This window comes from Elaeis guineensis, chromosome 1 (assembly GCF_000442705.2).
Source record: "Elaeis guineensis isolate ETL-2024a chromosome 1, EG11, whole genome shotgun sequence".
Lineage (NCBI taxonomy): Eukaryota > Viridiplantae > Streptophyta > Magnoliopsida > Arecales > Arecaceae > Elaeis > Elaeis guineensis.
Window position 1 is genome coordinate 85624347 of NC_025993.2, and position 26232 is coordinate 85650578.

Below are 26232 nucleotides of genomic sequence, written 5' to 3' on the forward strand. Positions count from 1 at the left end.
TATATATATATATATAGAGAGAGAGAGAGAGAGAGAGAGAGCGCCAAGCTAGAATCCGGTCGACCGAATTTGAATTCAGATCCAGTTAGATCAAAACACTATAATAGGAGTCCTACATTAATGATCCAAGCCGTTGAATGTGATCTACTATCTCAAAACTGCTTACATACAAAAAATCATATAATTTGGAGACCCCTAACCTATGCATCAAGTAGTCAAAAATTGAACAGCCTAAATAAAATTGAATTAGATGCATTTTTTGATTACTTGATGCATAGGCTAGAAGTCTTTAAATCATACGATTTTGATGTGCAAGCTGTTTCAAGGTAGTAGATCACATCTAATGACTTGGATCATCGATGTAGGATTCCATTGTCTAGTTTTGATCTGATCGGATCGAAGCCCAAATCCGATCGATCTTACCCAACCACACACACACACACACACACACACACACACACACACACATATATATATATAATTGGAATAAAAAAGGGATAGATAAATTTTTAAAAATGCATTACGTTTATTTGGTTACAATTAGCAAACAACTTGTTGCTCTATGGAGAAAAATCTACAAACAATCAAGATTGGAGTTTTTACTTCGTCTACCTCCCAAAGAATAGCATTCTCTATTCCACAACCCATTTCCAGCATTGCATGTGCAAAACTATCCCCATTTCTTTGTTTCCATAGTGCATGGCAGATTTGAGTAATGGCCAAAACTCAATATCTATGCCCTAATAAACCTCCTTACAATACCAATACCCATGTATGACTATATATAGATTTACAAATGGACTAGTTGTCTCCATCACCAACAGATGTTGCCTACACTCTTCAAAAATAGACCAATGAAATAGGCAGCACATGGTGTCCAAAATACATATTGCCTGCTAATCAGTAGCTCCTCTCACACCTTGTACTGAGCTCCATTATCTATGACCACCTACATGATATTCTATTCCCCATCTGATCACTCACTCCCTTCTCTAAGCTTGGGATGTTACTTGGCCCAAACAATGCATCACAAATCAAAATCACACCATATGTGGCTTATCTACTCAAGAATGAAGCCACCCAATCTATGAGCTTAATCAAGTCCTGGGTAGGGCACCCTAAACGTCACAAGGCCCAGGATAATCAACACCTGGATTGACTTTCTGAATAGCCAATCATGCTGCAGTAGTTGGTGTTTGCAGACACATAAGCAGGTGTTTGCAGACACATAAGCAGGCATATCGCTGAAATAGAACCACTTCTCAATTGCCCTCCACATTTTTTGTTCATGTCCTTAAATATTGTATCAATTCTGAGTTGCTTTCTATCTGTGCTTGGGTAGGGCTGCAAATCCAAATCATAGATGATTGGCACTAGCCCATGCACTCCCTTGGATCTTCCCTTTCTTACTGAATGCCCCAAACATGGATGTTATTCTACTTCGATGATTGCCATGACCATCACCTCTAGCTGAATGACTCCTCATAAAGCTTAAATCTGCAGACTACCCCTGATCCACCACCCCTCTCATAATACAAGAATTCAAATTGTGCTCTATGTCCAGCGACTTATCTTGCTGCCATTCTTCATCTGAATTCACCTATGTAGCAGCCTAAATCTGAACCGCCATACCAGATCTGACACCTCATACGGATCTAGATCCCTTGTACGATAAGCCAGTGATTGGGAGATTCATCAATTGATCCCTGCTTGTTGTTCTTTGGTTTTTCCTGTTCTCATTAACTCCCTGAAGATCTGTCCTTATTAACTGGACCTTCTTCGGTGCCTTGCAGCCTTCCACCGCTTACATTACTTGCTTTAGCCTAGTGACTGTACTTTCCCGATATTCAAGTCACACTAGTTCCACCTCTAGCAATGTTGATTCCATAACATGGTTCCTGCTGCCACTCGATGTCATAGCCTAGTTACTTACTTTTTGTTCGCGACTAGCACTTTTATTTTTCAGAAAAAATTACAAGAACATCCCCTCAACTTTATCTCAATTTTACTTACACCCTCTATACTTTAAAAAATGTCAAACTAACCTTTCTATTACCGATATGTTCCAATATGATCCAACAGTTCACTTACCAACAAATGGTGTTAGTTTTCCCTCTCAATGGACAGAAATATCCCTCGCTCATTGATGGTCTTGGAGGAGGAAGAGGATGAGAAGTAAATGAGGGAGGGGAGGAGAGAGGGGCCGTCAGTGAGGAATGTGTTGGAGAACAAGGAGAAGAGGAAGGGGAAGGGGAAGGATAGGTTGCCAGCAAAAAGGGATGGAGGTGAAGAAGGTCGCTGTAGAAGAAGATAGCTTATGGATGGCTTGGCTGAGGAAGGAAAGGAGATGGAGAAATGGATGGATGTAGAGAAAACCGTTATGGAGGGGGAAAGATGGATTACCGGTGAGAAAGGGCGGATGTAGAGGGAGCCATCATGAAGTAGAGCTCATGGGTGGGTTTGGAGGAAGAGAATGAGAAGTGGATGAGGAGGAAATGGAGGAGAGGGACCATCGATAAGAAATGGATTGAAGGACAAGGATGGGGAGGAAGGGGGGAGGATGGATTGCTGGCGAAAAGGGACAGAGGTAGAGGAGGCTTCCATAGAGGGGAATGGCTTATGGATGACTTAGGAGGATGAGGAGAAATGGATGAAAAAGGGGAAGAGGTAGAGGGAGCCACCATGGAGGAGACATGGGTGAGGAGGAAGGAGAAGGAGAGAGAGGGACGCCGGTGACGAAAAGGATCAACTGGAAAAGAGGGAGAATATGGCAATAAGGATATTTTCGTCGTTTTATAAAATAATGATATCAGATGATTGTCACATAACATCATTTCATTAACGAATATAGATGGCTGGATCATATTGGAACATATTGATCAATAGAAAGATCAGTTTGACACTTTTTAAAGTACAGGAAAGTAAATGAAATTAAACTAAAATTGAGGGGACATTCCTATAATTCTCTATTTTTTAATTATTTTTTTCAAAATTCAAATTATAGAAAATAAAGATGCAATGAAAAATAAAAACATCTCTCATTAGGTAGATCCTAGTTAGCATTACAGCATATCATGAAATCATGCAAGAATACAAAATTCGTACATGATTCCTATTTTCTTTAATTTTTGGCCATTTTTGGCATGGAAAACCAAAAAAAGGGAGATTTTGCAAACCTTGGTAATGCTTTTGGCTTGAAGGAGCCTTAAATAGGGCAAAACTGGGTGACGAAGCCCCCTCAAATAACCCTCTTTTCAACCCATGAGAGAAAAAGGTTCAACAGATGTGTTTCTCATGCTCCCATCCAATACCACCTGAGGATCAACAACTTCTAGTCGGATTGACCCATCTCCATCTAGGATCAGTTAAGCATAGGCTATACTTCCCTATGCAATGTGATACAAGAAACTTTGCTCTAACTTGATTATCAAGTGCCAAAAAGTTTGATACATTGATAATGATAGTCTAGATGATGCTAATGATTTTGAAAGGAATTATATGCCTTCATTGTTGCTAATGTTTCATTCATTTAAAGTCAAGTCATACATACCATTTATTTAAAAATAGTTTGTTTTTAGTGAATCATCTATTTATCATAATTTGCCTTTTCAAGTCTAAAGTTCTAATGAGACCTGCTAAAAAGAAAAATGGCACCCTTCAAGTTGCTATTATTTTGACAAGGATAGGAATTTTCTAATAAAACTGAATCTACTTGCCTTTTTTGCACTTTGCATTATCGAATGAACAATTTCAAGTTCATGTCATCACTCATCAATTTTTTTAGAGTTGCACCAACTTATTTACAGTTACATTGTTGAAGACTTTGAACAAATGGATTGAACACATACAAAGAGACCTAAATGTGGCAAGCACTTGAAGTCAAATTTGGTCAGACAAAATGTCAGCAAGAGTCAAGCTTAGTCTAGCTTTTGTTCTCAAGCGAAGCCTAGGTTTGAAGATGGTTGGTCATATCAAGGTTAAGCCAGTACTAGGTCCAGTCAAAATTTTCGATGGACCAAGTTAGTCTAGCCCCTTCATAGACCTAGCCAACCATTAAAACTCCTACTCAAAGAAAAAAGCTACGTTGTACTTCAAAATTGCACAATTTGCATCCCCTCTTCTATTTTACCCCCTTTAATGCATCATGATAAAGGCTTTTTGCTTAAGTCTATTAAAGGAATGATGATTCATTGCCTTGATCTCATGTATATTAAACTCTAATGAACTCCTTACACCTACCACTTTGCCAATATATTTGCTTCCATAGTGGTGTGAAGTTTTGGAATTTTCATCAAGGTAATGGGTATAAAATAGGGGCCATTGCTTGGTGCAATAGTAAAAGGCTTGGGCTCCCAAGCGAAATAGCACAAGTTCAAGTCCAGGGGCAAACACTTTGTGTAATTAAAAGAGAAAAAAAAGCTGAATGCAATGTCTATCCCTAGTTCGCCCCTCTCAAGACCCTAGATTGCTAAGACCATAACTAGGAATGGCCCTTTTTTATGGTAATTATATAAACATGTATAATTGGATAGAAACACATTAGTAACTATTACAATAATGTTATTAATAGTCAAAATGAAGGCAAAACAACCGATTCAAGTATTAGGAAAAGCTCAACCGTTATTCACACCTTCCCTACTAAACATTCAAGTTTCAGGGGAATTGGATGGCAACCAATAATTAGAAAGGGAAGCATGTGGCCAGCGCTGCTTCTAACTAAGATACGCTTACACATGCATGTTGGCCTTGTACCCTTCTATATGATATAAATAGCAAAAGATGCTCATTCAAAAGCGACAACACTTCTCCATATAACAACCTCAAAAGCTTGCTACAAATTTTGATGCTTCATAATTTATATGATGATTCATCGTATGAACTCCTATGAGATGTGACGTCACTACCTCCCTATACATGTGCATATACACGTATGGTTCACAATTTTTCTTCCCAATGATAGGAAATTTAATCTGCATGCTATATAGTTGTTCAAGTAAACTAAACTATTTGCGAACTAGGCTTTACCATAGTTGTCATATATTACTCCTAAGAAGAGGAATCTAGGTTCAGGTCCTAGGCGGTGCATCTCAAAGTACCTAAGCTTGGGTAACTTATATCGAGTAGGTCTCCCTCCCCTTATCTCTCTCTCTCTCTCTCTCTCTCTCTCTCTCTCTCTCTCAATAAATAAATAAATAAATAATAACCAATTCACTATCTTCAAGATAAGTGTATAAATATTTTTTAAAATTCCATCTATAGTAAAAGGTGTTCATAACCAAATTTTGTTGTGTTATATTAATAATAACTCTGCAAATAAGAAAGCTTTGGTTGTTTAGTTTTCAGCACATACATGTTTGGTTGCATGTAATTGAGCTTAGTACAATTCTGGTTGCTAAGCCAACCTAAATCCCATGCTTGGGTTCCACAGATTGCAACATCTAAAAACTATAACTAAATGATTGGATGAATGTAGCATTTTAAACTAAGGCCAAAATGGTTGCAGGTAGTCCAGTTGTTACCCTGAAACAATAAAAATGAGTTTGACATAGTATCGTAATATCATATAATTTTATATATATATCAAAAACAACATATACCACATTCATCATTAGTTGGATACTTGTGTCCACCTCCAAACAACCATGCTGGATAAAAAACCCAAATCGGATACATGTCAAACACTTAGATATGCCATGCTTCATTTGCAGCTATTAGAAATTGTGTGAGCTACATTTTACCAACAATGAGTTAGACCCTCCATTTTGATGTTAAAAATACGTAGGATAAGAAAGATGCATATTGAAAAACCATACAATGTCTTCTAAGTTATAAGGTATAAATATGCATTATTTAATTAAAATTATATATTATCCTATCCTTGTATCTCCATTATTTCCTTCTGTTGAGACAGACATTTGAATATGCATCCAAATCCATGATTCCCATGTCCGTCTCCAAGCAACGCTGACCATATTACATTTATAGCATGAGTATCATTATTTAGTTATATTGCAGTTGATAGAATGATAGTATATTAACAATACTATATGCATAAACTGAAATTTTATAATAATAGAATCTATATTATGTTAAACTGATTTTTTTAATTTTGGGGATTTTATCAAGATTTCACATCACTTTTTTCCAAAAATACTCTTGACCATAAAGGGGAAAAATCCTTCCTGCATAGCTTAACATTACATTTTATCAAAAACATAGGTGCTTGTTCTCTACTCCAAGCAAATTAGTTTAATATATCATCTTATTTTATTCAAATTTGGAACTCACCCATTAACTTTACATATAATATAAGACAGATGTTTAAAATTCATTGTGGTCATTATAAATGTAGAATATTCACCGGCAAGGTTTAAGCGATTTTTGAAGATCAGATCACTTGTGGCTAGAAATTTCTGCAATTTGTAGAAATAGAATGACTAGCAATCTTTTGTTATAATATCTAGATGATCTTTTGTAATCATTTGTTTCGTATTTTTACTTTTTATTTCTCTATTGCATTGTACATTTTATTTTTCATTCTAATTTTTATTTGATTTTAAGTTTAATTGATCTTATATTCACCTTTACACAATACACCTCATGCCAATGATTTATAATCTAACATTTAATTTGTTTTCCCAATTGTGAGCATGCCCATTTTCTAGTGGTGTTATAATAAAATAGCTACAAGGTTTATAATAAAATGGCCACTCTAAAAAGTGATAGAAACAATAAAATCATAGATCATTGTTGTTCTTTTAATTCTTTTACATTTAGAGTTTTGGAAACAAAACATAAATAATTGAACTAATGATTCGACGTGTAAAGTAAAACCCAATTCAAAAATTATGAATTAATGGTGATTTGAATCCACCTTCTGTCTTAATGCATTTTGATATTGCATTTCCTGATTTATTGAGAAATTCAACTATATTGTCTTCCTTGTACATACATATATACATACATAGATATATTATATATACTATGACACTTGAAAAGATTTTCTTGCCCAGCATACTGTGTCACTTGATTGCATTTTTTCATTTTATTATTGTTTTTCAAGAATGGATGACCAATTTAGAATTAAAGTATGAATAGTTTTATCGAAAAAGTTAACAAACTGAATCGACTAAAGAATATTTCAAAATTTTAGACTTTCTTTCCTTAATATGGTATAGATGATAATAATAAATATGTGTCATTTTTTTATTTTGATATATTAATAATACTATAGCTGCTAATATTACAATACAGTGGTATTCCAATATTAATATAGCATAAATCATGCATAATTTAATATTGAATGTATAGTATGTACTACTATTAGTATCATAATACTAATAATACAGTATGACTTTATGCAATAGAAAAATTATCATATTGGAACAATTTGAATTATATTCATGATGATTATTACAATAGTGATAGATAATAATATGTCACCGTATAATACTAATATAATATATTACATCTGATTAACCACCATGCCATATTTAAAGTCGCATAATCAACTACATCTAGCTAAACATCCCTTTATTGTTTACTTCAAGTGTAGCTATAAATAACCAAACAACTTGTAACTGAAAATATTAGAGAAGCAACACTCCAAACTACAAGCAATCAAACAAGCCTTACAATAATCTTCCCAGCCTTTAGTTATATAAAGATTCTATATAGATGTAATACATAAAAGGTTCATCATTCAATACAAATCCAAAGCATAGCCACATATTCTGTGTTACGAAACAACTTGGAAGGGGCAAAGGTTCAAAATACAGGCAAGAGGCAGCATTCTTGGAGATAAAAAATGAAAAATTAAAAGAAACAAAATATAAATAGTTCACAATTATCGGCTTATACAGGGTTGAGAGATAAAAATTAATAAATATAAGAACAAATACAAAAATACACAGCTTATGATTATTGGCACGTTTATATAGGGTAGTCATGTTATAAAAAAAACATAGGCGATGCTATTAGAACAACAGAAGATAAATTTGCTACCAGCAGCAACAACAACATTGTTTTACAAATTATAAACCATAAGTGTTCCTTCAATAAGTTCTCATAATTCACTATGAAATCTTAAACTTGTAAATAATTGAAATTGTTTACTTAGATTACCCAAAAATGATTGCATTACCTAAGAACAGTTCAGAGATTCATTCAACCAAGTATCACAAGTAATTGGTTTTCAGTGGTTCGGAGACCATTGTTACTGTTATCCAGGGTCCTTTCATAAAATAACCACCCTCCACAGTGTTGAGAAACAAAATCATAATTAATGTCAAATACTTCTTTCCAAGATTTTTCTTGCAAAACCTAAGTTTACAGCCCATCCTCTGTTATACCATTTTCCATTAAAAGATGCCACCTTAACATTCCCCCTCCATAGACGTCCTTATCAACAGCACATGTCTACCATGTTCCATGTTCCCACCAGATCTCCAAAAAAGACCATGTTCCCAACAGTTTTACCACAAATTTATATAAATAAAAACATAACAGGCAGATCAATAGTTTTAATTTCACCACATCTTTTGTTCATGCAATCAAAAGCAGAAGAGTCATTATGCTTTCTAAATACATAGTGACAAATACAGTTCTTTAAATTACTTCTAGATGCCAAAAAGTGGAGCTGCAAGCATAGGGTGACATTTCTGTAGATAAGGCTGTTTTGGTGCTCATTAGAGGGTGGATAGCATAAATTTGACCAATTAACCAGCCCAACACCACCAAAAAAGTGGTAGATAAACTTATTTGCTCAAAGGTCAAAAAGGTGCTTAACCTGGGTGAATTTATTTTAAGGGGGAGGGTAAATAAAGTTAACCACCAAAAGCTCTCTCTTTTCCTGCATTACCTTTTCACTTTTCACAACTTCATTGCACTAACCATGGGAGTACCAACCAACCAGAGAATAAAGTTATTTGTCGTTAACTGGTTAGGGGGTGAATACCAATGGCTAAATATATTCAAGGGGTGGTTAGCCATTCAGCATCCAAACCCAGCCTAAGAGGCTTTAATTAACATGCTTTCTCAATAAGATACAAACTCGATTGATGAAAATCCATTCCTTCAATTAACAGATTCTATACTTCTATTATGATATGCCAAAAGGAAAACCAAGGAGATTAGAAAACTGAAGGTCCATTCAATTCATGATCCCTATGATATCATCAATCCTCCAATACCAGAACTACTAAAATAGATCTTTGATATGATCAAAGAAAAAACTACAAAAAACAATCCAGTTAATGACTACTCACCAAAGTTTTTCCAAAACATTTCTATTACCACTTCACAATTCCTCAAAGTTTTCCCATAACATTTCTATTATCACTTCGCGATTCCTAAAGGCACACTTTCAGTTTTAGTATAAAACTAAAGGAAATTATATTAATGCTTTGCACCAACATCTTCACAAAATTGCCATCAAATTGCCCTTCATGACCTCCAAACAATGATCACTAGAAGAGAGAAAAATCCACACTCAAGCCTACTCTCGACAACAACAACAACAACAACCCTTTTTTTTGTTTCATCCTTCTTGATATCTCTCAATGTTGTCCAACCTGAAAAGTAGGGTGGGAGTGTGACTATAGTTTTATTTTAATATTATTAGTGTTCAGGGTATCACATACTGACAACTTCTACAGACCACCTCAGGTTAAGCCATTTAAAGTTAATTTTTGGTGCTCATTTGACAAAACAGAAAAGAAAAAGGTTCAATGAGGTGCTGTAGGCACTCTTGAAGGTTTCAGATTGATCATTTTTCTTCCAACAATCTACTCCATATTGTCAATTTTTTGAATGTCACAACACAAACAAGGTAAATGCATAGGCAAAAGGCAAAACACCCAGGTGACCAACATTGTACAAATTTCAAAAATAATTTACCTGCTCATACAATACAATTATTGAGGAAAATTTGTATTATTTTCAACAAGATATCAATCATGACCTTATAATGTATTGCTAACATTTAAAGCAGGAGTTCAGAATTAATCTTATTACAACTTCCATGCTTATCACAAATTTATTATTTGTACTCAACTTTTCTCTTTCTAAAGTAAAATAAAGAAATCATATCGACTATTAGCAGCACTAGTATGTTACTCCTATTAAAGATACATAAAACGAAAATGAAAAGAAGTCTTTCTAAAGCATAACGAGGTAGCAAAAGAAAAGGAATAAAGATAGGAGGATTTGAAATATAAGAGAGCAGAATGCTCTGAACTTCCCTCTTTTATTACAATACAGAACATAAAACCCAAAAAGAAAGAAGAATTATCTTCTGAAAATCCTGCCTTTCCCCCTTTCCAACAAAAACTATTAAGCTTTCCTTCTCTTCTACTGATCGCCACTATTAAGAAAATATAGAAGGCGGACAAAAAATTAGAACATAAAATACAGAAAAAATAGAAAACAAGGAGATGAAATAAGATTAGAATTTCAGAATATATCCTAAGCATGGAAGGCAGTATCATCCCAAATCACTTGGTTCGGGACGTACTGAGCCATACCAAGGGCGGATTGGTATGGTTCCAGCAAGATAGGGAGGGAGGGAGGGAGAAAGAGGGAGAGAGAGGGAGAGGGCTTTTCCGGGTGTGATGTAACAGGGGATCCGGCCCTTTTGCCAACTTCATTTTAAAAAAATCCAAAAACAAGGGCCCAAAGCCCTTGTTTTGTTTTGAAATAGAGGCTCTGCCCCCATTATGCCACAAATGAAACAAAAACTGCACCTATCACACTGTATCCGGAAAAGAGGGGGCTTGAAAGCCCTCTCTCTCTCTCTCAGTCTCTCTCTCCCACTCCCTCTCCCTCCTCCCTCTCTCTTTTTCCTCTCTTTCCTTCTCCCTCTCTCCTTTCCTCTCCAACTCCCCTTTGTCAATATGTCACGAGTCAGCACAACACAGTACCATTTTATATTACTGGATAATATGTATGGATCCCAATACCAGTTGCACGAACCTTGATCTTTAGCCTTCTCATGGTCATGGTCAAAAAACAGACAAAAAGGAAAAAAAGAAAAAAGATACCCGATTTGAAGGCTCAGGATTGATCCCTTTGGGGCTTTGAAAACAAAGATAGAAAGACAAATGAAGAGGGAGAAGCTCTATACCCTTTGTTTTGGGGTTCGACGGCACAAAAAAAAAAAAGGATAAAAGACACGAAGGTGGGTAGAGAGAGGACTCAACTTGAGGACTCCCACCATCTAAGTTTTGTCCTCTACTATAGCTCCTTTTCTTGCCCTAGGTCAAGCAAGAACAAACAGAATAGAGATGGCAGTAGATAGTACAGTTTCCTTCCATCCTTTTTATTTTGAGCGTTTAGTTTAGATTTAGTCAAAGGAGACAAATAGGTCTAATTAGGCCTATGCAACTTGGCCTAGGCAGACACCTAAAAAGAATGAACTAAAAGTCCAATGCAACCCATAACATTGTCAAAGTTGCTACATCAACCTTTATCATGGATAAACTCCTCTTTTGAATCCATTAAAAATGATTTAGCCAATGATTTGAAACTCAGCCCAAATATCAACCCATTTTGGTGCCCAATCACGGGTTATGAGGTCGACCCTTGGTCAACCACGAGTCAACCTAGGACCCTTATTATGGATAAACTCCTCTTTTGAGTCCAGTAGAAAAGATTTAGAGTAAATTATAAAAAAAATAAATAAATAAATAAAAATAAAAACCCCTGAGGTTTCCATTTATTACATTTACACCTAGTAGTCTGAAAAACCTACATTTACACCCTTGAGATGTAACAACGTTACTCAAGCCATTTTAGAAATATAGAAAGACCAAATTACCACCAAATATTAACATGGTATTACCCCAATGGAAGCCCTCGATGTCTTTAGGGTTTTCATTCCAATTATATTTCTTTTGCTCTCCATGAGGCAGTCCAAGAGCGTGGAAGCCCTCAACGGTCACAATGGAAGCTCTTGCACGCCCCTTTTGCTGTTGCCGTGCTCTACCTACTCTTCATCTTTTTCAAGTTCCACCACTTCTTAGAGATCGCCATGGTCCTCAGTGGCGACTGGAGCTCCGTTGAAGATGCCAACACTAGTAACATTGACTAGGATTTCTTGGGATCTATTTAACATGGGGGTCCTTTACACCAGAAGCTGGAGAATGACCAAAACCGCGATCTACCCCGATGCCCCACAAGGATCCACTCGTGGTCCACGTGGGCATCATTCCGCCAGCATTACGATCGGATCACTAGCAAGATGTTGTGGCGATACAAGCAGAAATAGAACCAAACATGGAGCGGCAACTTCTCCGAGCTAGAGAAGATGGCACATCAGGCCTAGGCCCTCGGCCTCGAGGCTTGGGAGGAGTCGGAAAGCAACAAGGTTGGGGTGGAATTGAACTCCACCAAGTTGCTCGAGGGAAAGCTCTAGTCGTGCCATCCTCAATGTTCATGAGTGGGGGCTGAATGGGGGATGATGCAGAGCAGATGATGTTCCTTCGGCAGACTCGAGGTTGGCTAGTCAATCACTATGATTGGGACACCACATGCGGCGCACGAGGTATTTGTGCCCCAACTCGAGGCTCCAATGGGGGAATGCTAGGGTGATGATGTCACCGTTCATGATGGAGCTGCAGAGGCTTGAAGCAGTGGAGGGTGAAGAACCGCCTAAGATCTTGCACTTGAACCCAAGGCTAAAAGGGGATTGGAGCCAAAGGCCAGTCATCAAGCACAAGGATTTAAATCCCGATGGAACGAGGGCCGTCCCGGCCATCCCGTCCCATTCCTCTAAAATTTCGACACCTGAGATGGGCTCAGGACCCCAAAACGAGTATCCGACCTCTATCCCGGCCATCTCGCCTTCTTTCCGATCGGATCACGCATCGATACAGCCATCCCGTTCGGGACTTGCACTGTCTTCCTCTTTTGATTCATCATCGGGAGGAAGAGAGTCGTATTGACCTTTTTTCTGCTGTCGTCATCATTATCACCGGGTGGGAGGAGCACGAATGGGAGGAAGGAGACGCTTGAGGAGGAGAGACAGGAGGGAGGAGCCGAGAAGGAGGTGTTTGGATCTCCGATGAGGAAACAAGGGGGGAGGGTCTATCGAAACCCTTGAGGCGGTTTTCGCCTCTTTCGGCCTAATGCATGGTGGATAGCACGCAATCGAGAATTGGTGAAATGCAAGGGGTAGCGTGGCGTGTTATCCACCATGGGATTTGATGCGGTCCCGATGTCCACGTGAACTAGGGCAAATCCCAAAGCCTATGCATGGTGGGTAGCGTGCAATCGGGAATTGGTGAAATACAAGGGGTAGCATGGCGTGTTATCCACCATGGGATTTGACACGGTTCCATCGCACATGCACCAGGTCCAGGTGAAGTAGGGCAAATCTCGGAGCATATGCACGGTGGACAGTGCGCAATCAAGAATTGATGAAATACAAGAGGTAGTATGGCGTGTTATCCACCATGGGATTTGACGTGGTCCAATTACACCTAGTACATACAATCATGATATGGATTCCTTCCATGTATTGCGCGATACGCTCCATTCGATCTCGTCTATTCGATCGCATCCACAAGACAGCTCTCAAAATTTTCCGAGTCCGTGATTTCTCTCGACCCGAGCATCACGCCTATAGGCCCCATGCAGCTGCTCCGATCGACGTCCATGACTCCACTTGACATTTATCTATTCATGCATGGTCAGATGCTGCTTAAGCCAGGATTCCTATGCTATATATTTCTTTAAAATGGACAAATCATATTCATCCGTGCCTTATCTTAGAAGTTCAAATGCATTTAAATAATAAACAGATCCGTAAAATTTTAAGATAAATTTAAAAAAAATAATATATATATAAGGACATCCCAAGCATATACCGGAATGCTTGACTGGGACGGCCACTAGGACGAGGCGGGAAGCGAGGCATCCCATTCCGGGAGAAAATCGGGACGCCCCTGTCCCACGGGATTTAAAATCCTGATTAAGCATAATACCTGCTATCGAATGCAATGGGGTAAAGCAATGTGATGTGATGGGTTAGCGTCTAAGGGCCATGATGAATCTGGTATGCCATCATCCCTGTTCCCTGGCTTTATGTTTTCTCAATTAATCCATCAATGTTCTTACCTATCTATCTAACTACAATATTCTAGGGGAGCAAAATATAAGAGTAAAATGGTGACATACTGCATGAGATATGAATGTGCATGAGGATGAGCTTAAGGAAGGCATCAAGACAGCAGATGATGGCAAGGATACCAATCATGATGGAGACAAAATGGCCGATGAAGAAGCAACAATAGATATGGAGGGCATTGAGGATGACAAGGAGGTTGTCAATGTAGGCATCGAGAGTGGTGTAGTGGTGGAAGTTGACGTTGCCAACATAGATGAGATCATAGAGGACGATGCAATAGTCACGCTTGAAGTAGGGGACGACATGGTTCCACACCGATTGGTCGGTGCCGAAGCCGCAAGACAGCATCAACATCGACTGGTTGGAGTTGCCAGTCACCATCACGTTCAAGATCTCTAGCAACTTACTGCCGATGGGCCTCCCACCACCGCCTCCATCACTGCTCTAGTTGCTGCTGCCTCCCATCTCCCTCTATATCACTCCCTTCTTATTGATTGATCTCTATTTATATGAACCTCGAGCTTTCAGCTGGCAGAGTGGGTAGAGCGGAACCTCAAGCTTGCAACAAGCAGAGCAACTGCTGTCGTGGCCTCATCACAATCACATGATGAGTTGGAGAAAACTAGAAAGTCTTGCTGTCCATCCCCATCCCTGTGCTTCCTCTCTTCACCAACACCTCCCTTTCCAATAATCCATTAAAAGCACCTCTTTAAGAAGGAGAAGGATGACTCATAGGTGCTTCTTGCCACAGTGCTGGAAGGGGGCTTAGGACGATGTTGATGGCACATAAGAACTGGCGAGGAGAGGCATATGGAAGCAAGAGGAAATCATTGCACGAGAAGAATGGAGCTAGGTATGAAGGGAGAGGAGAAGGGTTATTACAAAAGGAGAAGGTTTCGACTTGTTTTTGGCCATTTGTCATTGAAGGCTATATTGGTCATTTCATAAAATTATTATGAGATGACATTTGGATTCCATTTAGCATTAATAGGCTACCTAATGGCATGGGTTATTTTAGAATAAAAATGTGAAGGGTGTAAGTGTAGGTTTTGCAAACTACTGAGTGTAAGCATAATTCCGACCTAACCTCCGTGGGTTTTTGTAATTTACTTGAAGATTTATCCAACGATTTGCAACCTAGCCTAGATATCGACCCATTTTAGTATCTAGATCATAGGTTACAAGGTCGACCCTTGGTCAACCCCGAGTCGACCTAGGTCAAACCACCTCTATGTAATCTATATTATATACATTTATAATTTCTTTTTGAGAAAAGCACACCTATCTAATCCATACCATGTCTTACATATCTAGGCTTCTCTAGACTATCATACCACTAGCCAATGGACTCTCACTCCACGAAAGATGCTTACATTCCACCAAAGAAAATAGATGCATGTGTCATGGTGTGGATCATAAGACCTAAAGGGAGGTAAGTTCATGGACAAGGTGACAAGAAAATTCTCTTCCTAAGACATCTTCATTAGGATCTTAGTCTGTGGATCCCATTACCAAATCCGCTTCCTCTTACCCTAGGGAAGACAACAAATCAAGCAACATGGTGCTAACACAGCCCCACCACTGATGATGGCAATGGTGGGGGCGAGAGGGCAGCAATGCTGCAAAGGATGACAACAAGGGGTTCATACATGTGAACTCAATAGAGCTGGTGGTCAATGGGGACTTCCAAATGGCAGAGGTGACAAGGGAGATGGCATGGGAGAAACTCTACCTCATGACAAGAGGGGTTGTTAGCTTGGCAATATGCCTATGCCATATCAACCCCCCATCAACTCCTTTTTCTGCCCCATCAACTCCATCTCAACTCTCGATGCCCCTTTGAGCTCTCTAACACTATTGATGCCACACCAAAATCAAAATATTGATCAGCTCACATTAACTATTAAAGCAATGGCATTTGGAAAAAAGAAATACACCAATGATCAGAATTCAACTATTAGTACTTCTATGCATCTTTAAACTGGAATCACTATCATCCAATCCAATGTCCGATCAAAATGCATTATAGATAAAGCTTGTCTTAATAATTAAATGGGGTGGCCTCTGGAAGAAATTTGTAGAAAAGCTCTAGATGTATGATTGCACAATGCTGCACCTTTATCCTGTTGCTTCATAAATGTCAAATACGATGATTTGGGGGCCAAAAGAAAATGTCAAATGCAGGTCCAATGCCCTTCCTAAAGCTTTCTTTGTGTGAGCCCTTGGTGGCATTAGACATCAAACTCTAACAAATAGAACAAGCAAAAACCAATCCCCTGGCAGATACAGGTGCAATTTCAATAACAAGGGATGCTACGTAAGAAAAAAAATAAAAACAGAATTGCTTGGTAAAAGTGACAACAAGGAAGTGGTGCTACAGTAAGAAAAAGTAGAAATACATAACACGAGGAAGTACTAGGTAAAAGCAAAGCCAAAAAAGGGCAGCCCAACACCTGAGGCTCCCACCAATTTGGGTCTAGCGAGGGTCAAATGTACACAACCTTGCCCTGACATAGTGAGAGGCTATTTTCATGTTTCAAATACATAACACCTAGGTTGCAACAAGGCAACCTTACAATTGCACCAAGGCTCACCCTTTAAAAGCGAAGCCAAAAACAAACACAATTCAAGCAATTCCTTCCTCTACGCTAGTTACCAAACGGACACCCTAGAGCCTTACTAGATAGGCAATATCAACAACTGCCAGTGTAAAATTTTACATCTACCCCACGTTGATCCCATTCCAACCAAAAAGACCAACAAGGCCCGTTCTTCCTATTAGGCTCATTCTTCCTTCCAATAGTCCAAACATGATTTTCCTTTTTTAATCAACATTAATATATTATTTGGGGCTTAACCAACACTATCATTTAAAAGGAACATAAATGTCATTGTTTGAAAAGACTTGCTCGAGAATTGGCTCAGGTAAGGTTCACCAAAAATGCGTTTAGCCTCTTTGATGAAGCTTTACAACGCAAAGTTTCCAAGTTAACAGATCCATATGACTTGCACATTTCATACCATTATGTCACAATTACACCTTATTGAAGGCATACAACGATTATTTCCATAACCAATAAGAAAGGAAGAAATGAATCACTTTTTCTATTTGTACAGCATGGTCAGTGGACTCCAAACTCCAAATATAGAAATGGCAAGATATGTACTGTACAATAAATATTTGTGCACGTTTGGTGACTGGCTTGCTTGATCCATACAAAATTTTATAGCTGAATCCATATATAATGCCAAACTTTTTTATCTTAAATTATTCTCATATTACTTTCCCATATTTTGAAAACTTCAGGAAAATTAACAATGCTTACTCCATGCACCTTGAGACTTATCCCTGGCCTAGTTAAGAGTATGAACACTTCATCATGTTCATGAGCCTTGTATGATGCATGATTCACTTATGTTTATCAAACAAAAAAAAAAAAATCCTGGAAAATGAAGCCTAACAAAAGCAAATTAGGTTTTGCACCATAGTCTGCTATCTAACTTGGACTTCTTAGATTCCGTGAATTTAATTTAGTGGTACCATATGCCTTAATAATTTTAACCACCAACCTTACAACTCGGTCAGACCCTTTTCCAACAGTCAATACCCTTCTATCTTTTTCCAGTGACCCCCACCCTCATCCACGAAATTTGCTAACCTACTAAAATTCTCAAGTGTTTAAGCAATTCTCTACATTAATTCGCAAGGTAAAAATTAAATTACGTAACTACTGGTCATCACCTCACAACTTCTAACAGTAAGGACAATCGCCAGGCCTTCAACCAACTATTACCCAAAAAAGAATCAATTCAATTGTTTTCCTTCAAACTGACCTTCAACAATCCCCTTTCCATTGTCTTAATTTTATTGATAAAAAATCCTCCATGTCCTCCATATCAATCCAATGTTACTTTAATAAAAACATCTTCAGTACATTAACTTACTACTAGTTGTGTTTGCAAATAGATCATTCTAAAGATTCATAGCCTCCCACACATACTTCATTAAATAACAACAGGACGATATTAAAACTTGGGTCATACATAACCTAGTAAAAAAATCTTTTAAACTTGGAGTGCAATGTTTTTTCAGTCTTGTGATGATGGTTCAACTTGATCCTTCTCTGGTGCCAGGTGTGCTAGGGACATTAACCTTCAGCTCAAAAACATATAGGGCATTCCACAGCTGTCAATCAAGGAGATCAGTGGAGATAAGATTTAAGGACTGGAATGATCAGGTTGGACTCAGACTTGCACATGGGATTCATCAAGTCCATTATCTAGGACGGAAACGTCATAAAATCTGCTTTCTTTCTTTTCATTTTGTCTACTATTTATTTCCACCCTATGAGGTATGAGCTCAAGCTCAGACAAACACATTTCAGACCCTTTTTTTCACTTTGGTAAATGAAGCTGCTACAGCTTATAATCTGTTTAGCAAAGAAAATCATCGCCATCAATAACTCTCCTAATACTCTATAACTTCTCCTTTAAACTAGCAAGTAAGAAGTGATGTTATATCACATGAGACATGAAAATAGAATCGCATAAACTCCTTAACAATTTAATTTATCTGCAAAAAAAATAGGACATTCATATGACCACAGATCTCACACTTAGAACATGGTTGTTAGAGTCAAAAAATCCTTTTTAGTTATTTAAAAATATCATATTAAATGTTTTGATTAATGCAATTTTCTTGATGAAATAATTTGGATCCATTTGAATATTCATAGGGATCATGATTCCTCGTTGCCTGACCATCAACTTTTGGGCCCAGTTTGTTGCGACCGGATTGTCGACCTCCTAAACCTCTCAGAGAACTACTAAAGTGTATGGTACATGGAGGCTCCACTCTCCGTCTTCTCCTATCTTCCTCATCCCCTTGAGTTCACAATCTATTGAAATGCTTAACAACAAAATCAATCTCTAGGAAGGATGGAGGGGGATGGGAGATGGCGCTAAGGTAAGGAGGCTATCATTCTCTCTCCTAGCTATCGATCACCACAAATGACTGCCCATAGTTCAAAGATTTCTCATCAATTTTTGATTAAATATGTAACCAAGCCTAACTTACTAAGGCAATTGGTTGCCTTCCATCTTATCTTAGTGTGCACATCTCAAAGGCGAGAGATTAAATCTGATATTTGAGACTACAATTGACCATCAAATGTACTCGAAGCCAAGATAATCATGGTGGTGATGGTGGTGGCTAGCATTCGCCGTACCATCCATACCGCCCGATTTTGGGCATACTAAACCACATGGAGGGCGAACTAGCACAGTTCCACCCCTTGGTTTGAAAAATCAGGCAAGGGGGGAAAGGAAGGAGAGAGGAAAAAAGAGCGAAAGAGGAAGAAAGGGAAGGAAAGAGGGAGAGGTCAAGAAAGGGAGCAAGAGGCCACTCGAAAAGATGGAAAGAAGACTTAGAAGCCCTCCCTATTTTGTTTCGAAACAGGAGATCCTGTTTATTTTTTGCCAATTTTGAACCGAAGTCGACAAATGGTTTGCCAACATACTACAATATGGTTTGCCAACATACTACAGTGAAGTCAGCAAACCATTTGCTAGCTTCAATTCAAAAAATTCAAAAAAAAAAAAAATGGTTCACTCTGATATGGTATGGTACGGAGCCGTACCATGCTGTGCTAGTGGCCGACCAATACCGGTTCAGCGAACCTAGTGGCTATCTTGGTACTAGTAGCACCACTGGTGAAGCACTACAAGAATGGTGTGGCACAAGTGGCAAAGAGCAACCATTATTCTAATCATGGTATCGATGGTTAAAGCCAAGATTTTACATCCCGACAGGAAGAGGGACATCCAAGCCATCCCGTTCCATCCTCTTTCTGTGAGAAAATGGGACTGAGATGGGCTTAGGACTTCGAAACGCATCCACACAAGGAGAGAAAAAGAAAGAGAAAAGAAGGAAAGGAAGGAAAAGATGAAGAAAAAAAATGAAGGAAAAAAGAAGAAAAATAAAAAAAAGGAAGGAAGGAAGAAGAAAAGGAAAGGAAAGCAAAGGAAAAGAAAGAAAAAAAGAAAGAACGAAAAAAGAAAAAAGAAAGAGAAATGAAAGAAGGGAAGAAAAATGGAGGATATCCACCAGGATGCATGACCTAGACTACTGTCGGGATAGGACGGAAGCGGACCGTGGGGCATCCCATTCCATGGAGAAATCGAGACATCTTTATCCCATGAGATTTAAAATCTTGGTTATAAGTTAGAAGTGGGCCAAGTCGGACCGACTTGGGCCACCCCCTCCCTAAGCTTGGCCTAGAAATTCTCTTCTGGCTTTAGGCTAAGACAAAGCCCAAAGAGAATTCCTGACCCAACCCAAGCCCCGACCAAGCCCAATCTCAAGCCTAGCCCAAAGCCCAAATGGGGCCCTACAAGAATCAAGCCAAGCATGCCTAACTTGAGCTCAAACCCAAGCTCGGTGACCCCACCTTATTATTCGCATACAAGAGAAAGCAAGGGGGGATTTGGGAGGAGTAGAGGAAGGAGGTCCACAAGCAAAGCTAGAGGGGATAAATACTATAGTTTGGGGCTTCAGGAGTTACTAGTTAGGGCGGTGAGGCTAAGGGAGCCCATCTCGAGAATTGAGGAGACAACAATGGGACCATGGATGATGATGACAATGATGATGATGAAGCAAGCAAAAGCAAAGAGTAAAGAGAGCAATTGAACAATATCTACGAGTTGGGGAGGGCTCTCAGCAAAAAACATTAATGTGGCAAGAGGATGAGCAAGGAAGAGAGGGTAAGGTTAAGGCCTAGGGCACAACTATGGAGAGTGAGAGGGAGGTATAGGGAGAATGAGAACATGAGACAGAGAAAAGAGGTGAAGAATAACATGGGTGGCAATGTAGGATGTGGTAAGTGGGGCAGGTTTTTATTAGGGGTAGGGTCAGTGTTTACTTTGGGGGAGGGAACAGGCTAGGCTAGGCATCGAGTTGGGCTATGGGTTGGACTCATTTGGGTCGATTTTTTGTTGTGACCCTACAACCCAATCCCAAGCCCAACCATAATTCTTTCAAGCTAGGCCCAAGGCAAGCTTGGGAGCTGACCAAGCTCGATGGGCTTTGGGCTAACCTAAGCCCATTGCCAACCCTATTATGGACGAAACAAACTTTTTTGGGGGGAAGCAGGGGGGATTGTGATAGCAATTGTGATAAGGAGATGGGAATGGCTAAATTTTCTTTTTGATTCCAAAATTTTGAAGCTGAAGCAATTCACTACTGAAAAAATTTTCAATTTTCAAAATTATTTTCCAAGTTGTAAACATAAAAAGCACCCTTAAGATGGCGAGACAACTATATTGCCCAAGGTGCTAGGTGCCAAAAAGGTGCTCTATAGATGAAAGCAAAATTCTAATATATGAAAAGTCTAACAATTGCATTAGAAATAAATAATCTATATCTAGAGATAATATAAACATCAAAAAATTAATTTTCAATTTCAACATCCTAAATCATGATCATCTTGAACATTAGATATCATATTTCGCATCTTTTAAAACATCACATCAAAATGTCACTTTCCATAATATGGTTTTGAACAAATGATGGCAAAAATAAACCATTAAAAATACTTAATAGATTCAATATTCATACATGATAGTAAATACCACTTAGCAAAACATGTTTCATGCTTGTAAACAACACAACATAAAGTACCAAACCGCTAAAAATCCCAGAGTAGCCATTTATGTGTATTGGTTCTAATGGACCAAAATCAACATCAAAATAAAGCTAACAATGATCTAAGAGAATGGGCAAAAAGGACAAGAAGAATGCTATCAGACATTGGAGAGGCACTTGACCACCTCTCATTTTACCTCAGGCACCACCTCAAGTAAACCGGCCTTCTTGAGGATTCTTGAGGTGCTCAAGGGTTTCATTACCTTGCTTGAGCAACTAGAGCACCTCAACAACACGATTACTTACAAAACAATAAAAAGATGAAAGCAACCTCAACAAACATATTTTTGGATCCAATTACATTTTTTTAAGAAAGCAAAGGGAACTAAGTCACTAGCAATTAGGCCCTTAATCAATTATATTCATTTGAGATAACAAAATAGGGCAATTCATTCAATTTTTGACGTACATCTACCTATCCTATTTGGGGGTTTTGCTATACTTTTACTTTTTTATTGCATTAAGCTTTCAATCATTCATTTCATAAAGGGCAAAGGGATCGAAATGGTTCAATTGAATAGATGATATCACAAATCTTAGCATTGTGCCTTACCCTATTTCACCAATATTGACTGACCAACATTCCCATCAACATCAAATCATCAAACTCACCCACTGCTCAACCTTCTCTCTTCTCGTAGATCTTCCTGTTCGTCAAATGAAGCAGCTTACCCCACCCAAAATGGCCCCCACCCCCCCCCAACCCACGTTGAACCTAACCACCACTCTCCTTTAACTAGTCTCAACACCACTGCTAGACTATTAAAGATTAAGGCAAGAAGGGCACTATAGGTAATGATGGGAAGGATGGAAAGGAAGAAAAATAGGGAGGCATGATGGGGAAGAAAGAAGGGGGATCGGAAGGGTGATCAAATGGGTTTATGATGTTCAAGGAAGAAAAAGGGAGGCAAAATGAGGTTTGGCTTAGCAATTTCTATAAATGGGGTATGAGGGACAAAATGTCGATGGTGGTGGTGGGGCATCAAATGTGGTGAGCAAAGGCTTAGGATTCATAAAAGGTTCAATAGTGGGGAGCAGAGTGACTGACGGTGCAATATATGGGATAATTTTTTGATTGAATTGGTGTAAGACTCTTGAGAATAGGTAGGGTGAGGGAAGGCTCGGCAATGGCACACGATAAGTGCATCATTGTGATGCCCAAGAGGAGGAAGATTGAAGAGAAGATTAAATGACAAAAAGGTCCCCTTCATTTGAATAATGTCACAGCAACAATGGAACCTCTAAACTACACTTGGATGTTCAAACAAGGAATAGCAGGTTGATAATTAACTGCCTCTATTTTATCTCAAACATTGGTCAGCAAATGGATAAAATCTGTTTATTAGACTTTGGTACTTGTACGGAATCACCAAAAATACCATAGAAAAACCCTTTATTTAAGCAAATGAATGGAACACTCATTCTATTATCATTTGCAATTTTCTGCATTGGAATGCAACTCTAACTTTTCTTAAAATACTAAGAAGGCAAGGTTTTAAGGTACTTGAGCATATTATAAAACCTTAAGATATCAACCATTTGCAGAGACCTCATTGGCATCATACATATCCCCTTTGAATCCTATGGAGGGTTAGGATGCAAAACACACCTACAATTGAATAATATGTATGGATAAAAATGATGCATTACTAAATAATATGCATCGACACAAATGATGCATAACTTCTATGAAAACTGTAAATCCTGGTTGAATTTCTTTTCCCACATTATGCTATCGTGATGTTAATTTATAATATTTAGATGTTCACGATAAACTCCATTTTATTTTAATGATGTTTTTATGAAATAATAGTGATATGTAAGATGATATTTAGTGCATAATGTGTTTATAAGAATCAACAACCTAAACATTCAAAACATGTTTATTCATCTTTATAAAGCTACTAGTATTGTTATACATTAAAGAGGAGGAATGAAGTTTACCCCAATTTATACTTGTCTAGTCAAGAGTATTCATTAACCAGACTGGGTAATTTTCACTCCAGTGAATATGATGCATTAAGAATGTACAACATAAAATACATATTCCGCCAATTTTCAAGGTTCAAGTGACATAAGAACCATATATAACATCCTTTACGTTAAAATAAGATATCACATTCTACTCAGATAAACCAAAGAGCGATAAGCTAGAGGATTGCTAAGTAATGCAAAGGGCAAGACAAGCAACCTTAGTATTGGATCCCAATATAAATCAACTAAGCTCATGGCATTAGGCAAAGAACAGTAAACTGAAGATGAATGAGTCATGTTAGAGAACTTCCACACAAAAGAAACATTTTCTTAAAAGTCAGATGACATTAAGAAAAAACAGAAGGTGGAAAGTAAAGACAGCTTAGTTCACTGTAATGTTACAACAGGACCCAGTTAAGACATTTAGCTTCACCAGGAAAAAGTTAATTAACACACAACAAACTCTCAACAAATGATTGTAAGCAACTGAGCAAATAAGAGTAAACATAATGGAAAACACATAGAATTTACCCAAAAAGCAACTACTGAACACTGATTAGCTGTCTTTCACAGACCAGTAAAAGTTCCTGTTTTAGTTCTGGAGATTGATGAATCTGCAACAGTGTCAACATTTCAATTAAAAACCGAAGCCAGCTTCTTTGATTCTTGCGAATTCACACAAATTAGTAAATCAAACTTACAGACGGAGAGCAAACTAAAACAAACTAAAAGATGCGAAAAAGTTTATTAAAAAAAAAAAAAAGAATATGCTGGTTCCAGTCGAAGCGTTTATGGACATGTAAATCCAAAAGACACCAGATAACGATTCTTTCTTTATGATTTCTGGAATATGGAGTATTTTGGGAACAAATTTAAGAAGATTCAATAAGATAGAGACCTTCACCTCGAATCTATTGAGCTCCCCTGGTACCATTACCAGCATTCTTTATTAAATTTCTCTTTTCCTGATCAGTGCCGCCTTCGTTCTTCACGTTCCCCGAGACATCCTTCGGGCCAGACATTGAAGTCCCATGAGACTTATCGTTCTCTGCAATTCCCTGCGCTGGCCTCTGCCCCATAATGAGTGGATCATGGAACTTCTTCAGCTTCTCCCTCTCCCTATTCTGGATCCTCTTCTGTGCTGCCAGGACAGCAGCAACAGTCCCGCTCGGCTGCAGTATTTTCTTCTTTGGCTCCACCTCCTCTGGCTTGGATACCAATGCTGTCTCTTGCTCCACCTTGGCTTGCTTTTCCTTTTCTTTCTTGGAAACTACACAAGCTGTCTCAAGCATCTCCCTCGCCCTCTTCCTTGCCATCGCGGCCTCCTTAACCTTCCGCTCGGCCTCAACCCTCGCGGCCGCCGCCGCTCTGCTCATCGAAGCTGCCGCCAGCTGCGCAGCGGCAAGAAGCACCTTCGCGTTGGAAGAGTCAATCTTCAGACTTCCATCTGATGGCTTCTCGCCTTCACTGGCAGTCTCTTCTCGCATGGAGACAGGGAAGTAGGAGAAGTCATCGGGGTTCTTGCAGCTAGGGCAGACAAACTGGGCAGCGAGCTCGGGGGCGGGGAGGCAGGCGAGGTGAGAGACGGAGGGGCACTTGGAACATTGGACGACGGGGCGGTCTGCCGGCGAGGGGCCTCCGCCACCGGCGGTGGCGGCGGCGCCGTCAAGGATGTCAAAGCAGGTGGAGCAGAAGGATCCATGGTGGTATCTGAGGACGCAGGAGGTGCAGAGGCGGCAGAAGACGCCGCGATAGCGGACGTTGTGGAGCGGCCAGGGGTTCCGGGAGTCGCAGCCGTCGCCGCCGCACTCGGCCGGGTGGAGGCCTTGCCCCACCACCGCCGTCGTCGTCACCATCGCTGTCGTCGTGGCCGTCGCCGGCATTGACAGGGGGATATCAACGAAACCCTAGAAGACGAGAAGAGCAGAGAGATTGAGGGCTAGGGATTTGGGAAGATTTGGAGAGAGAGAAGAGATTCGAGCTCCAAATCCCTTTCAAAATATCCCTCGTTATTTTCCATTTTAAATTTTCTAATTTTTTCGATCTCGAGAAAACGTCAGCCCACAGGATAGAACGTACATTGAAGAGGATACGCCGCACCAATAAATCCCCAAGAAGTTACCAATCGGAGCGGGCCGGGGTGAGTTTTGTTTGGATAGAATGCCAATGTTGCCGCATATACCGGCTTTCTTTCGGTCGGGGACAGATGACGGGTGGTAGGTATATTCTTCTTTCCCGGCCGGGCCGAGCGTGGTAAGTCTAAGGCCACAGTTGCTGGTTTATCTTCTGAAATTACAGCGGCGAGTTCTTTATCAAAATAATTTTAAAAAAAATTATTTATAAAAATAATATAATTTTTAACTTATTTAATTAATTAATTAATATAAATCTTATAAAATACCATCCCAAACGAAAGTCAGCATCCCCTTTT

General features: G+C 39.0%; 1 protein-coding gene across 2 annotated transcripts in view; it reads right to left on the minus strand.

The window, feature by feature from the left end:
- Positions 1 to 25871, minus strand: part of LOC105061499 (uncharacterized) — a 30180-nt gene extending 4309 nt beyond the window's left edge. Inside the window, exons 1-2 of one of the 2 annotated variants that reach the window (XR_834592.4) lie at positions 24706 to 25868; positions 24333 to 24415 (exon numbers count right to left, since the gene is read on the minus strand). Coding sequence is in view for 1 of the 2 variants with exons in the window: in XM_010945560.4 (XP_010943862.1) it covers positions 24713 to 25684 (972 nt within the window). In the remaining variant the exon portion in view is untranslated. Of the gene's footprint in view, positions 1 to 24332; positions 24416 to 24705 lie in introns of both variants that reach the window. The other variant, XM_010945560.4, reaches the window with a different exon arrangement.
- Between the last annotated feature and the right edge of the window lie 361 nt (positions 25872 to 26232).